The following is a 16,268-nucleotide window of genomic DNA, read 5'->3' on the forward strand; positions in this document are numbered from 1 at the left end:
AGTCCGTACTGCTGGCTGAACATGCTGATGCAAAGCTGCTGCAGGTACATCTACCCAGTGCTGCAAGTCAGCCTTCCAGTTTGTACTGGATCTGGCTGATGTCTACATGAACCCTCGTAGTGCTTTGTACTGGTAGCTAGAAAGGTGGTGATAACACACCAGTGTTTTGGCTACTGCTGAGCAGTGCTCACAGCACCAGGGCTGTCTCTTGAACCTTCCCCCCCGCACTTGTAGGCTGGGGGTGGGCAAGATCTTGTGAGGGGACACAGCCAGGACCAAAGTGACCAAAGAGGTACTCCATACCATATGATGTCTGCTCAGATACAAAAGCTAGGCTTTCTGGAGAAGGAAGGGGTGGGGGGGGACACACTCATTATTTACGATGTTTGTCTTCTGGAGCAAGCACTACTTGTTGACTTCCAGCAAGTGAAGAAGCACACCTGCTTCCTGGGAGGTGGCCTAACATTGAATGCTAATGGGAAATAGAAAATAAAATCTTTTGCCTTCCTTTGCTTCCACACACATGGCTTTTGCTTCATTCAACTGCCTTTATCTTGACCCACAAGGGTTTTTTTCCATCTTATGCCCCCACCCTTCTGCCGAGGAGGGGAGCGATAGGGTGGTTTGGTGGGCACCTGGTGTCCAGCCAAGGCCAACCCACCACACAGTTTGACTGCTGACATCATTCCTGTTTCCTGCCCGAGTATCACGGACTGACAACAGTAGTATTACTTTGACTGAGACTGAGTTGTGCTGAGGCCATAAAATTCATTTCACACAAACTATGAAAAGAGCAGAGCAAACTCCAAACTGGCATCTGCTGGAAACCCTTCTGATTCTCACTGCAGATTCTGAGGATGAAAAAGTATTTATTATTGATAAGATCTGTTAAACATTTATTTTTTACTGCACACACGAACTTCACAAAATAAACAGCACAAGGACAGACCTCCAACAGAGAGGAGTAAATGTGAAATGACTAAGCAGGAAAGGAATGAATAAGCTTAGATGCCTGCCAGGAGTCACATTCCCAAAACCACTCCATGTCTGCACCAAGGAAAACTCCAGCTGTTCAGAAGTCATTGTAAACATGATCAATCTCCTTCTTTCTTTCTTTCTTTCCACAAGAACAAAAACAGAAGGAAAGAAAATGTACTGTTGGTATTACTGGGAACCAAGAAGAAAACTGTTGATAGTTTCACTGTTACCTTCATAATACATTCCTGCACTTGATTTAAGAAGGGGAGCCATTGGGTTAGCATGGCTTATAAGGAGCAATGGTAGTCAATTATTTCTAATGTGTGGCAGCTACCTCTAAGGTTTTTGGTAGATGAAGGCCAGTACATGACAGTTATCAAAGTATTAAATATATTACAGTTCCTGCATATTTGATTTTACCTATTATGTCTGATAATACCAGACATGGTTTGCATCAGCATCCCCCAAACTCTCTGTGTACTAACTCTAAAATAATGTGAATGCCCTTATACAAAGTATGAGATATTTACTTTGCTAAAGCATGATCAATTAAAATTCTCACATACTTGTAGAAGAGGAAACAAAAATCCTATCTATGGATTACAATAGTTTAACTTTGTAAACTCTAAATCTTTATAGAGTTTACAGTATAAAGATAATTTACAATAACGATCTACCCAAGCCCTTGAAAAATGGCTTACTACATAACACATCTACCAGCAATAAAACATAATGATAGGGCTCATGCTATGAAAAACTAACATTTGTTTACATAAATTAGCCCCCATTTAGTAATTACACTGTATGTCTGCCATAAGGTCAAGAAAAATGTAACCCTGGCAGAAGCAATACTGTATGCATTATAGTCTAGACAGAGATATGTTGGAAAATTATGGGGGATAATAAATCAGGTTACGCATTCCATGTGTTTCATGATATGTGGAGCCACGATTCTAGAATAAAATGTTTGTTCTAATTCAGTCACTTTCCACTTTCTTAAAAGAAATACTACCAACTGCTGTTAATCAGGCCAAGGAGTACCGAATAAAGGAAGTGTATAGCTGTATAAACAGAGAGAAACACCAACACAAATGCACACACGTCTTTCTTTGCGGCTTATTAGCAAGAAATTATATATTTTCATGATAGATAATAATTACATCAAAGTATTTAAAGTACCTATATATTTGGAGGAGTAAATGGTAAAAGAAACTGATTATTTACAGGTCATTTGTGTATACACAAATGTGACATACAGCAGTAGTATGCCTCTAAACAACCACTACTTCATTTAGGTGCCTAGTAAAACAAGCAAGCTAGGACAAGTAATAAATTGCTTTTATAACCAAAGGAAGCTGACTGATTTCCCTAAACTCCTACAAGGTGGAGATGCTGCCTACTTAACTTTGGATACCTCAGTTTTCTTGATCAAAACCCACACAAAAACCCCCTCCCAATAACAGCAATTAAAAAAAAAATATTCTGAGAAATCTGATGTTAATTTTGTGCTCAAAGACACAGTTAACTTTTCTACAATCTCATTGAAGGCAAAACCAAAATTAGCAGGCCTCTCAAAAGTAAAGCCAAAACAAAACAAAAAAAACCTGAACACATTGTTCCTGTAAAAGCAATTTAAAATTCCCACATTATTCCTGTAAATCACGCAAAATTTCAGTTCAGTAAAAGGCATCATTCATGTGAATTTCTCTCTCTCTCTCTCATTTCAGCATTCCAGTGCAGCTACGCTCCAGCTGATATTGCTGGTGGACCTGTTGTCCTCAGTAACCTCTGCAACCTAGTGACAGGGAAGAGTGACATGATGTGAGCGAAGAACTATACTGTGTTAAAGGCAGATAATGTCTAGCACAGAAGACATCATCCTAGTTACATCACTGTCCTTCATGTGAAGTTAAATGAAGCTGCACCTTCCTTCATAAATTTGTCCCATTTGATCCTTTTCTTGTTCACAGCAAATATTCATACAAACTCGGAAATGTTTGTTTCCGCCACTTGGTCATGCTTGTAGGTGAATGTAAACAGAACCATTACTCTCTGCTGTGCTCCCTTTATCACATGATCTATAAAAAGGATGACCTCCCACCCCATCCATCCAGTTTGTTAACTAAATACAAGATCTCCATTGTTTCTGTGAGGTTATGAAACTTAAACACTTCTGAGGCCACAAGCTGTGCCCACAGCCGGGCAGCCTTAGCTCTACTCGTTGACTGCAAGTGCTCACCTGAGCAGCCTGGAATGTAACCAGACTGTGAGCACAAGCAGCTAACTGTAACACATAAGTAACTAGCTAAAGTACAAACAATATTGTGCATTTTCTTGTATTTGCACAGATTAGAAGACACACCTTTGCATAAAGTCTGGCAACCAAAGACAGCAGGTATCAATCAAAATCAATTTGATCAGTCTACTGAAAAATGTCCTCAACACGGATTAATTACAGAAAGTGAACATAGGGAATTAAATGGTATCATTTAAAAAATAAAATATTTTATTTTCTATTTTATTATGTAATTTTACTTCATTAGGGAATAATAATAATAAAAAAAAACCAACACAAAACACCCACATTTGTATATGACATTATTTACATGGTCCCCTTTCATGACCACCTCTTTTGAAACACTCTCCAAGTAGTGTACTTCTGTGCATAGTAAATCAGACATAAAGATGGATGAATGACAGCAGGGGAAGAGGAGGAGTTATTTCACAATGTTACTGTCCTTCAAGAGAAAGCGCTGAAGCTGTAACCAACTAACTATAATAAATGAGTACCTGTCAAAAAGAAATGAGCTGTGAAAGTAAAAAAGCTACACTAGGACGAACACTTCAGAAGTACTTTGTCACGGAAATCCTCTGTATGCAGTGTGCAATCCTAGATAAAATACTATCAGGCAGATGTTAAATGTTTTCATAATAGTACATGCAGATGCATTTAAAATACAGGACTATTACTGTATTTTTTAAAAAAGAATGTGTTCTTTCTTTCCAAAGGAAACTTTCTCAATAGTAGTAACTTGAAAATACAAAGCTAATTTAAGGAAGGAAACAGAAAAAAACTCCAAAGCCCACAAGCCCCTATCATCTTTGTTTAACTAGTTTTTAAAGAGGAAAGCCTTCCATCCTGCCTGCCATATCACAGAGAAACCTAGCCCAGACTTTGCTAGCAGAAAACAGGAAAACCGTCTCAACCAGTTCTGTTGTTGCCTTGTTGAGGCAGTGTCCACAAGGCTGTGTGCGTATCAGTGAGAAGCTATAGCTGGAAATCAGCATCACCTTGCCCTAGCTTTGAACCTTCTCATTCCAATGTGTGAGTGTCTGCATAACGTCCAGAGATATATTCAAACTGGATAAACCTGATGAAACTTAATTAGTGATGCGCATCACATGCCTTTTACTTTAGTATTTATAAAAGTCTCAATTTACCCCCAAATTAGCTGTCCACTTTGCTATTCCTCTCAAGAACGGGGGAAATCCATTTGATTGCAAGTGATGGGGTTCATCTTCCTTTCTCAAAGTATTTTTACTAGATTGTCCTCTCCACTCAAGGAAGAATCTTAAAAAGCAATAAAACTCTTCTATGGAAATGTGTAGTGACAATAAGAACACAAGCTCAACACTCACTGGGCAAAGTTGATATCCAAAAGATATCACAAAAGATGATATCCAGAAATACCTGCTGCTTTTCAGTCTTCAGCTCAGACATCGTGAATGGACTGTAAACTACGGAGGCTTGGCAGTCTGCAGTCTGTTTCATCACACCTCCAAGAGCTGTATTTTTATTTATTTACTTACTTCATCAGGAGGCTTCCTGGGAAAATATTTCCAAAACAGATAAAAGTAACAAACTTTTTAAGTGTGGTTCCTGGGGACTTGCAGATCTTAGGGCTTCGACGCTGAGGGTATTACTGGAGACCGCCTCTCATGAGCTATCAGTAGCTCACCAACTTGCAGGAATGTGGAATGCCATCAAAGCCTTCTTGCAGGAAGACTTGAGCATGGGCTCAACTTGAGCTGCTGGCATTAATTACTCTTGTGCTTGAAATGATCTGGTTCACATGCACAAAACATTCTGAAAGAGGGTGATAAAATGTTTTACTCCGTGATGTTGGCTGGCTTATCCAGAAGGATGAAGCAAGCTCAGCGTACTTCAAACAGATATCCCTGCTGAAAATCCTTAGACTGAGCAAAAAGACCAAATGATCTTCTCCCTCCTAGTGGAAGTTTCTTCAGATTTGAAGCAGTCTATCATAAGATAATGAGGGAAAGCTGCAGAAGTATGCCTTGGCTTTCCTTCACTTTGCAGAGCTGTGAGTTTTCACATGTTCCTTTTTCATATTGCCTGGTGATGCTAACAGTTTTAAGAGGAGAAGAGCTAGTTAATATACGAATCATGCAATGAGCACCACAGAAGCTGAACCTTACTGAGTATTATTTTATTATCTGTGATGGAATTGAGTGGGCATACAGACCCTGGATGATTACGTCTCTCATCTTCCTTGGGTAAATAAAACATCATCCTCTATCATCAGTCACCATGACCATGAGAAGTGCTACAGAACTGTCACAATCAGTTTTCCTCTCATGCTGAGACAAATAATATTATCTGTGGAGCCGGAGTATACCAGCTTTTCTAAGTACCCATTCAAAAAGGACTATCCAGGATTTTGGATAGTCAGCAAAGCAACAGCAGACATACACTCCGGTTCCCACCGACACCTGTGGCCCCTGTGATTCCTCCCAATGGGCCCAGATAGTTGAGACAGGATTGGCTCCATGTCGTCAGCTTCCCATGCAGTAACAGCATGGACATGCTGACACCTTCTAAAATACATGTGGTGCCACTTAGGCTTTGAGACTCTTCCCAGAAAGAAAATAGCTGTGTCACTGTGATACCCAGCTCTGTAGCTGGCCAGCAAGAAGGAGGCCTGTTATAGTCAGCTGGACTGGGAGTCAGCTCAAATCAAGTCAGCAGGACACCAAGATTCAGATCATACTTTATTACAGTGTCTGCCAAGCTAACACTCACTACTGCATAAATGAAAACTGTTCTGAGATGAATAAAACTCCAAAGAATCTAAGCCCTTTCACAAAGCAAACAATTTCACTTTCTTCAGAGCATCCACATCCACGCAGCTTAACGCTCTGACAGAAGGAAATGTAAATTAACACTACCTAACCATGCAAATATGAGCAGACTTTAATTTTCACATTAGGCACTAGTTAACAGCAGGCATTCAACCTGAAAGGAATTAAAACCACCAAAAGTTGGGAACAGTCAGTCATTCAAAACATACCTGAGATATTCAACACATCCCTAATCCAAGGGTAGGGAACACCATAAGCCATTAAGCCTAAGAGGCAGCAGTTGATGGTTTTGTCATTGTTGCTGAGCCTAAGAATACCGTAAGATGAAAGCATAGGTACCGAGGCACATTCATTCTTTTCATATGTGTGTGCATAATTTCCAGCAACAGTAAATTAGTAAACTACAGGAAGAACACACTTCTGCCATTGCAACAAGTAAATATTTGTAACTGTATGACACCCAGTTAAGTTGCTTTTTTGTTCCCTAAAAACTCACATATAATCATGTTAAAAAGAATAAAAGATCCTAGTTGAAGAATAGAAACTAAATGTCACCTAGGTCCTAAATTACCAGACTCTGACATACAGGTCCAATACTTCTAATTTGTATGCAAACGTGAAGCCCCACTGAAATATGAATGAGTTTCCTTGTTTGCCCAGGGATCACTTAAATAATATTTTCAAGATGGATGTTGACAGATCATTTTTTGGCTATCTCAGGGAAAAATCAATACAGTGGGAGTTCCTTCTGCATTTGAAAGCAGATTTAGGCAGAGCAGCCCAGTGTCTCTCATCAGATAAAATGATGGAGGAGAGCGGTATGCCACCGAGGCTTTTTATATGTTTTTAAGTATATAACAGCAAAAAGTGTCTGGAATTATGCTGCACTATTTTTCAGATTAAAGAAGAATACAAAAGGCATTCCATAACTTCACTTTAAAACAAAATTTCTGCTGGGGATTTTTATCAACTTGAGCCCAGAATGAGTTTCCAGAGCCACGTGGAATTTGTAGCATCAATTTGATAGGCTTAAGTAATGCTTTTACCAGAAATGCTGAAAAAGCATTAAGCTTCAGAGAGCTATTTGAATACCAGTGCTATAATTAATACAGTATGACCTTGTATAAACCTTATAAATTTGTTCATGAATATGCAAAGTGGGAGTAACTGCACTGTGAAGAGAAAGTGGGGTGGTTAAGTATCTGACACAGCTACACATTTAATTCTGTTGGTACTTTTCCCTTGAGTATCTTCTGAATAAAAACATTACAGCAGCAATCAGAGGACACTGATCTAGTCACACTAAAGTCTCCCTCTCCCCCAGAACCTTTACATTAATTTTTATTTCAGATAAATTTCTGAATGATCACAGCATTCAGTAAAAAAATCTCTCATATCTTGCAGAAATTCACCTCCAAAACCTTATGCTTAACTAGGATGCAATCCTTGTGGCATCTAAGATTGGTTTGTGACTTTTTTCTAGACTTTCAGGTCTTTTTTCTAGGTCATTTCATGTTCTTGAAAAGGCGAAAAATACATTTTGCACAGCCTACTGACTCTTACTCATGTTCTGTGATTTTTTCCATTTTTGTTTGTGGTTAGAAGACTAGGAACATGGCTGTGAACATTTACACATGAGATAATGAAAGTTTTAGGCCTTTTAAAAATACATTTTGCATAGTTCGGGGCCATGAAAGCAGCCTGTCTGAAAGTTTTGAATTGGGGTGCCTGAAATTTGACGCTTAAACTCATTATTAACAACATCAAAACTACAAATCATTTTCAGAGCTGGTAAGTCATCTGTAGTCTAGAAATAAGCAAAGCCTCTAAAACCCAGGCTCTTACACAAACATCTACTCATTGATTAAAATGCCTGCCATTAGATAAATGTACCTTAGAGCTTACTCCTTTCTATATTGTTTTAAAAGACAAGAAACAGCAGTTCAGCTCATTTTTGCTCTCGTGAACTATGCTCCTGCATGGTACTCTAAGAAGAATTATCTAAATTAAAGAGTTTTTCAAAATTCATTGTGTACAAGTAATAAAGAACCTCTAAGCTAATACATATAAAAGTAAGCAATATGCCATTCAGCTTTAACCTGGAAAGACAAGATGTAGAAGTTGTGATCAAGATACCTTTGTTTATATAAAACTGGAAATTATCTGGTAGTCATTTGTACAGTAGATGTCAGGAATCCTTCTCATTTTCTTCAAAATAATGGAGAGTTGGCATTACCCCCTCAGTTCCTCTACAGCTTGTCATTCTTGAGACCCAGGTGCATAAATGATATAATTTCAGTAAGAGTTTAAGTTTTAATGAAAAGGGATTGAACTTCACAATCAGACATTAAAACTAAACTTTTCCTTAGCTTCTTGACAAGGCTTACCTCTCCACTTACTTCAAACTCCAGGTCCATGAGAAAAATCCAAGCTGAGGAAAGCTCTCAGGAGAGCATGCATTTGTTTAACAATGGACACAGTATAGCCAGTATAACCTTGGATTTTAGGAACTCTGGTTCGACATCCTATTTGTGACCAAATGAGGTTTAACACATGGAGGGCAACTCTACAGACTACATAAAATATAACGTGTTTCGCCACAATGCATTCACAGAATGTAGCTAGATAATTGGCATCGAGTCTGCGAATCTGATGGTCCTTCAATGTTAATTACACCAGCTTTGTAATTCTAATAGCTCAAAATGTATTAAAAACACAAGAACAGGGGTGATTACCCCTTTACCCAGGATAAGACTGTATTTAAACAGGCTAAGGGAAAGAAAAATTGCAGGCTTGGATGGGGACAGCTTCCTCTCTATAAGTGGATAACCCTGCCTCAGTATCCCTCTAGGTAGTTGTCTCTCTCCCACACCTCGTTTGCTGGAACCACTTGTACTAAAAGTCCCTCCCTTGAGCAGGCTGCCAGTGGAAGTACAAAATTAACAGGAGTTTTAAGTTTGGATTCTGACAGGCTTCTTAATGGAGCATGGGCCTTCTGTTATCTAATGCACAATATTGCAAGGTCAGCCTGAGAAGTGCTCCCGTGCTCTAAAAACAGCAAGGGAAATACTGAGATGGTTAGCAAGTCTCCATATCCACTACGGCATACCCAGGGATGGAGAAAATGTGACTGTTCCATTGACTGGAGCAGAATCATAAAGTCAGCAGCAAAGGTCCTGGTCCTTCTGTAAGGAGTCAGCTCTGTTTATACCCAACAGAAGATATTCAGATCTTGCACCAGTCAGTAAAGACAGAAACATATTTTTAGCTTCAATTATCAGCCTTGTCAGATCTATATGTATATACATACACACACATATACACATGCACATATGTACATGTAGCAGTTCAGTTTCTTAAAAAAAACATGTTTTGCATATATCTAAGATGTTTCTTCATATAGATGTATGTTTCTTTAGAAACTAACCAGATGATGAATAATACAGTCTGTGCTATTTATTTTATGTTGCTCCCACATCTTCTTTTGTCAGTATGCAGCAGAATATTATATTCAAAACAGATTATAGATATTCCTAAGAACAGGAATCAACAGACTGGGTGCTTAGAAGAGAACTGGAAGAGAAATAAAATGGTGGGATAAATGCATTAGCTGTAAACGTCCGTGAAACAATCATTCATTCAGAAAACAGTTAAAAGCATTTGATATTCAGGCTTCACAGTTAACTCGAATTGTTTTAACAAGGTGATTTGATCCTGCCAAATGTTGATCTGTCCAGTAAATACTACTGGGTCAGTTACATTTAATTCATGTTTTAAAAGAATGAATTTTCCCCTTTGCTTTTCTGCTCTGAGAGCTTGCTACATAATTTTTAAAGTTGAAAAATTATTCATGGTATTGTGTGAAAGTTTTGACAAGTATGAAAGTATAAAATATGAAAATTTGAAATGTATGGGACTTTATAAACAAAAACTACTTGAATTACTCTCCCATACAATTTCTAATCCACTAATGGGGGGTAGATAAATATTTTAATACATCTTTGATTCTTACAATTGCCCCTGTATCTTCAGTGTTGGATGAAAAATTAAATAGAACACGGAAGAAGGAAAAAGACAGCATTTTATGATTTTGCTTCTAAAACCAGATTAGAATCTTAAAAGAGTAAATTTTTAAAATTCTTTAAAGTCTTCAGATTAAATTCTATTAACTTAAATTCATCGGAAATTCATAGAAAAAAACAAGCTTCCAGACTGTACATCAGGACAAAAACTCTTGAAAAGATTTTTTTTCTGGTATTTTTTCACATAGTCTTTGGACAGAGATCTAGTTTTCTGAAACGTAAGATTGACACTTCAGGTTAAGGCAACATTATGCAGTATGTGTCTCCCGTTGACTTTAAAATTTCAGATTAGGGATTGTAAACCCTCCACCCCTCCCCCAAGCAACTGTGATTCCAAATTCAGTTTTCATCTGACTTTTGCTAGTAAGACTAACCGAAACTATAAACCAAAGATACAGTATTTCCTTATCAAAAATAAAGCAGTCACAGCTGAAATCCAAAAGGAAAAAAAGAAGTAAAACCTTCACAGATCTTAATGAGGTAAGGTACTAGCATCTCAGTGGGGAGGCAAGTAAATTGGGTGATTGCTCCAACACATCACAGTGAGGTCTGGCAATTTATGAAAGATGAATATTAAGAATAAATTTATAAGTGATAGGTATAATGCTGTATTTAGCGCTTTGAATTATCCAAACCATTTCAAAGTATTCAAGTTATGTAAAATTAATTAGTACGATATTGTATTAAAGCTATTTTCTTTTTTCAAATCAGAAAAGTATGCAAAGTGCACTTTGTAAACAACATCTTTAAGGGAAAAAGAAAATAACAGGAAAAGAAGGTCTGATATTGCTGCTGTCTTTCATATGTATGGTTTCATACTGATTTCAGCTGGATTACTGTGTGACTGGAATTGCAGCCTTAAGAATGTGGTTAAGCACGATAATGAATAAGCAGTTAAATGTACTAAAAATTGTAGTTAATAAGCAACTTTTTAATTGAAAAAGCATAAGAAAGTCTCATCTAGAAACTGAAAATTTATTTAAAGTTTTCTGCAGTGAACGCACCAGAAAACCAAAGGCACAGAAGTCTGAAAGGAAACCCGCAAATCCTCCTGGCATATTTGCTAGCATTAAACTTTATGTAATGGAAACTACGTCTCCAAAATCTGTCAGCAGTACAGGTTCAGAAACATTTGTCAAGTATTCTGAACACCACTTCTTTTCCTATAATACAGAGCATTGTCACTGAGAATCCTGATGCGACTGAATTTTAACCAGTGCCTCTTCAAAAACCAGCTCTAGCAAAACGAGAAAAAGAAAACAGCAGAGGACAATCAAACCAGAATCTTCAAAGAAATTCTATGATGGACCTTCCATTTGCCAGATAAACACAGCACTAGCTCAGCCAGAAACCACGTAACATCTTGGTTTAAATTACCTCCCTTGCCCAATGAGATCTCGAAATGGAAATATGAGGCTTGTAACTAGTTACAAGTGGAAAGCGTGAAAGCTTTTTAGTTTACTGGGGGTGGTGGGTATTTAAGGAATGCTAGCTGAAGTACTGCTTGCACAGAGCACGCACTACTCCATCCATCTCCAGAGCTTTCTAATCTTTTCTTTCTGACATTTGCTGTTCCCTCCAGCCTACAGCCCCATTACCTGACATGAATTCAACGCAATAATCCAGTTACCATCTCAGAGGTCAACTGACACTTTTCTCTCTTCCACAAACTTAAAACTTGACATTTTGTTCAGAGAGAGATACTTTCAACAGCAACTGGGGAAAGGTAAACAAGAAAGTTCTGGGTGGTGTGAAGCAAGAGTAAGTTCAACCCTCTCCAACGTTCTGGCTCTGCCAAAGAGCATCCAGACTAAGTGGGATGAAATTATTTAAAGAAGATGGGTGAAAGCCAAATAAATACCTGAAATTGTTAGAGAGGACAGAAAGATGCGTCTGGGATATAGGGAGGGTCTGATATCAGAAAGATATTCAAAAGCTGTACTATGGCTGAAGGGCCTGGGTTTAGAAGGAAGACCAACCTGCTCAGGACACCTGTTTGAGCTGCTGTCACAGCTACCTGGGAAGCATTCAGGAGTTACAATATGCACAGTCTTTTGCAGGCAGATATGAGCTTATTTTGCACAAGCTGACCAGAAGCCATTCTGCTATGACAGCATCCCATCAAGCAGTTTGGTAGTAAGCCTTGCTGCAAAGCAACAGATCAGGCAACATACCATTTTCATGTGGCCCCAAGTCCTCAGGCTGACCCAGAGTACAGGCTACAGTAAGCTCACAATCAGTTTGCAAAGGGGTGCGTGCACACACACACACACACACACACACGCAAAAAAAAAAAAAAAAAAAAAAAAGGAAAGGTTAAAAAAAAAAAAGATTTCAAGACCAATGTGCAATGAATCCATCAACTATGAGACAGGAAGAACTGAGGTTTGCAGGATCAGGGATGGATATCATTCCCTGAGAAGCAGTTTGGAATGATTAACAGGAAGATAAAGCTTAAAGTGTGGGGAGACTAGCACTGGACATGCCCATTCAGAGAAGGGGCACCATAAAGCCCCACATTTATAATGGACACTTCTTCCAGAGGCAGCTCTTTATCTAAGACAGGTTAAACACTGGAAGTGTGAGATGTATAACATGGTACAGGTCTTTATGAAATGACTTCTGTCACAGTGATTTCAGCAACTTCTTTTCTAGTGATTTGAATGCAATGCAACATAATTATACTACCAAACTCTTCAAAAATCAATCCAGCTCTGGTACAAACACCTAGCTTCAGTCACATATCCCAAAATATCTGGTGTTCACATATACATACCTGCATTTAAGCTCGATACAAGTATATTTGCAATATGGAAGTTATTAACTTCTGTCTTTCTTTCTCTTCCAATTACATATAAACCATCAATAGTAATTAATACTTTTTCACTTAAACTTTTCAAATATTAGTTCTGAAAGTCAGACATTCCGTTTGATGAAATAGCACAAAGACAAAAAGGTGCTTGCTATGGATATGTAAAAAATATTTGTTTTACTTTGCTTCCTATTGAAGTTTTTTTTTATTTTGCTCTTTGATGGATATCTGCTTTGGATGCAGCATATAACACAGATTGTATTACTGATACATACTATTCACCTAACAAATTTCCTACGATGTATGTATGTAAAAATATTAACTAATCAATTTTCATGTCTCTTGAGAAAGACTACAGAATCTCCAATATACAAGAAGAAAAGAAAAAAATGCAATGCTTGAAAAAACTTGCCTAATATGTTAAAATATTTCAAAAACATGATATGCATTGGAATTCAGAAATTGCTGTGACTCAGTCCTTTTGTAAGGTTTTGTCAGAACTGAAACTTCTTACTCATCCTATTTTCATTCTTACATCTACAGTGATTTTTAGAAACAGGAATATCATATTGGACATATTTATATAAGTGCACTTTGGTGTTTCATATGCAAGTTTGGCATACAAATATAAACATAAATAAATACCATACTTGTCAAGTATCTATTTAAGTATCCTAGTTGAATAATGTTAAATTGGTTGGTCTCTTACTGAAATCCGTTTCTCATCTTCACAGAGCAGAAAAAAACCCCTACTTTATATATTTATCGTAACTCCAGCAATGGCATCTGGAACCTGTAAGGCATGTTACTTTTTGTGAGCATCTTCATTACTTTTTGTGCTGATTAAATTGGGTGTAATAGCGAGAACATACTGACTTCACTAAGCAACTAGGAGATGGGACAAATCTACAAGGAGAAGAATATCTGTAATATACAAGCTTGGATGAAAAGACTGATCAAAGCTGCTAAGAGAAGAAAATATAGAAAAGCCACGGCAGCGCTTCCAGACATTGTTTTTTGAATGGCCTTGTTTTCTATTTAGTTTCCAAGTTTAAGTTTACAGCACTGAAAGTCATCATCTTTGCTGACAAACAAACCAATTATTTACTTCACAGAAGCCTAAGAATGAGAAATATCAATTCAAGACAAAGCAAGATGATTAAGACAAAACAAATGTTTTGCAGTACTCACCTTAGGCACCCAGTGGCATTGCGCAGCACCTGTGATGAATGGAGTTGTATTTTATGATCATCCTGGAGTGGAGAGTTTTCCCATCCAGAGTGAGGGATGATCACTGCATTGGTCAACACTGCAAGGGCATCCTGGATGATTGGCATTTTCAGTGCATCACAGGAGGATAGATTCCAGAGAACTCCTACAAAAAAAGCGAAGGACTAATTATTAACACTCCTGCAATGAAGACTGAATAGTTTTTATTTTAAAAAAACCCAACACATTTCACAGCATTGGTGTTCTTAATAAAGGTGTTTCTGTCAAGAAAAAAACCCACTGCATTGTAAATGGGGCTAAACAATACCTGCATGCTTTTGCAGTGGGAATACAGCTCTGAATACACAACAAGTTGTCACAGGAACACTGGAAATCTCTCAGAGCTAAGCCTAAAAACTGAGCAGCTGGTTATGACCTAGGCCTATTTAGGCTGTGAAGCACACATGGAATGATGAAGTATTACATGCATATTTTTAGAGCTTAAGACTTCAGATTTCTTACTTCTAAATAATAATAATAAAAAACAATAGCAGAAAATAGGTTCTCATTTATGCTAAGACTATCATTGTTGATAGATATGCACTGAGAGTACAAAACATCAACTCTGTGATCTTCAATGTAATGAAAGTAACTGTCTAGGCTCGTTTATACTACAAGAAAAAAGACTTCCCTCGCAACTTGATACAGTAGTATGGTATTACCCTGGACTCCAGCAAGTAATTTTCTATTTTGTCAATACTTTACTACACAGAGTTACAGAATACTACTGGTTTTGCACAGAAACAACCAGCTTAATGGTGCAACTCACAAGAAGATTTACTGGAATTAAAAAAACCCCAACCCTTCTGTGAAAATTCCCAATGTGCCAAAGAAATGGAAGAGCAATCAAGAGCCTAAGCTTTCTGAGCACAGCTGCAAGGATCAGGGCCACTAGAGACGTGCCACACAGAACACAGGCAAGAAGTTGTTGGGGGCAAGAGACTCTGCTTTTCATTCCCTTGTATAAATTTACATATTTGTTGGAAAAACACATTTGACTTTTGTGCTGTGCCAAAAGCCTGGTGCTGCCGGGCAGCTACTAGTGCTGGAGGAAGCCAAAGGGCAATACGCTGGTTTGAAGCAGCAGTGGTTTTTATTTTAGCCCCGTGTCCTCCCAGGAGCAGCTGGAAGAGCAAGCCTGCCTCGTCCTCGTCCTCCCCTTGCCAACATACACCCAACCCTACTCCTTCCTACTTTCCTTCCCACAGTGACAGTAGCCCAGTGGACCCACACCTAACCTTGAGTGGCAAAACTGAGTTTTGCCTTTATGGCTATCAAGCCTTGAATCAACACAGAGAAAGATTATCATCATTGTATACGCAAGGTTACAAATAGGAACATTACGCTATGAAATTCCAAAGCGAGTGGTGGTGGGAGGAATCTGCTAAAGACCTTACAAACAGACTCAGACATTTATAAACGTAAGCAGCAAGAACACCACTTGCTCAAGGCTTTCTTTAGCGTTCTGTGTTTTGAAGGACAGGTGTAATGAACGTACATCTTTGGGTTTCCCTTTAAAATTAATTACCTCTATGGGGAGACTGTTTCAGTCATCCAATTTCATGTTTTAATTATTTTATATGGAAGTGTATGCGAAGACAGTTATGCAGTTTAATGTAAAAGATTTTCTTAGCATACTAATAAAAACCCCCAACAAAATCTTAAAATATTCTGTATGTAGTAAACAGGCAGAAACTGACAGACTTCAGCTACAGACAAAAAAAAAAAGGCAGAAATAAGAATACTCTTCATTTTTTCATTTGAGAATTGCTGCTTGAAAGGGGAAAAACTGTTTGAATTCTGTTCCGAATGCCTTTATGTAAAGCAATAACATATTTAAAGGAATAAGGGCCATAAAGATATTTATACTTGCTTTTCTATGACCTATTCTCAATAAGCTTTATTGGCACATTTACTATTCCTGAAATACCTAGTATTTTGCTGGTTTCAGTCAGTACAAACAATGTGGTTGCCACTGTTTTAACATTTATCTAGACAGGTGTAAATTATGTGTATGGTATAGA

The 16,268-nt window shown here is 37.9% G+C and overlaps 1 protein-coding gene across 10 annotated transcripts in view; it reads right to left on the reverse strand.

Moving 5' to 3' along the window:
- Nucleotides 1–16,268, reverse strand: part of CTNND2 (catenin delta 2) — a 680,231-nt gene that overhangs the window by 122,479 nt on the left and 541,484 nt on the right. For all 10 annotated transcript variants that reach the window (XM_080382082.1, XM_080382078.1, XM_080382083.1 and 7 more), the window contains one exon: nt 14,167–14,350. In XM_080382082.1, coding sequence (XP_080238208.1) covers nt 14,167–14,350 — 184 coding nt within the window. The remainder of the gene's footprint in view (nt 1–14,166; nt 14,351–16,268) is intronic.

This window comes from Falco punctatus (assembly GCF_963210335.1).
Source record: "Falco punctatus genome assembly, chromosome: 3".
Taxonomy (NCBI): domain Eukaryota; kingdom Metazoa; phylum Chordata; class Aves; order Falconiformes; family Falconidae; genus Falco; species Falco punctatus.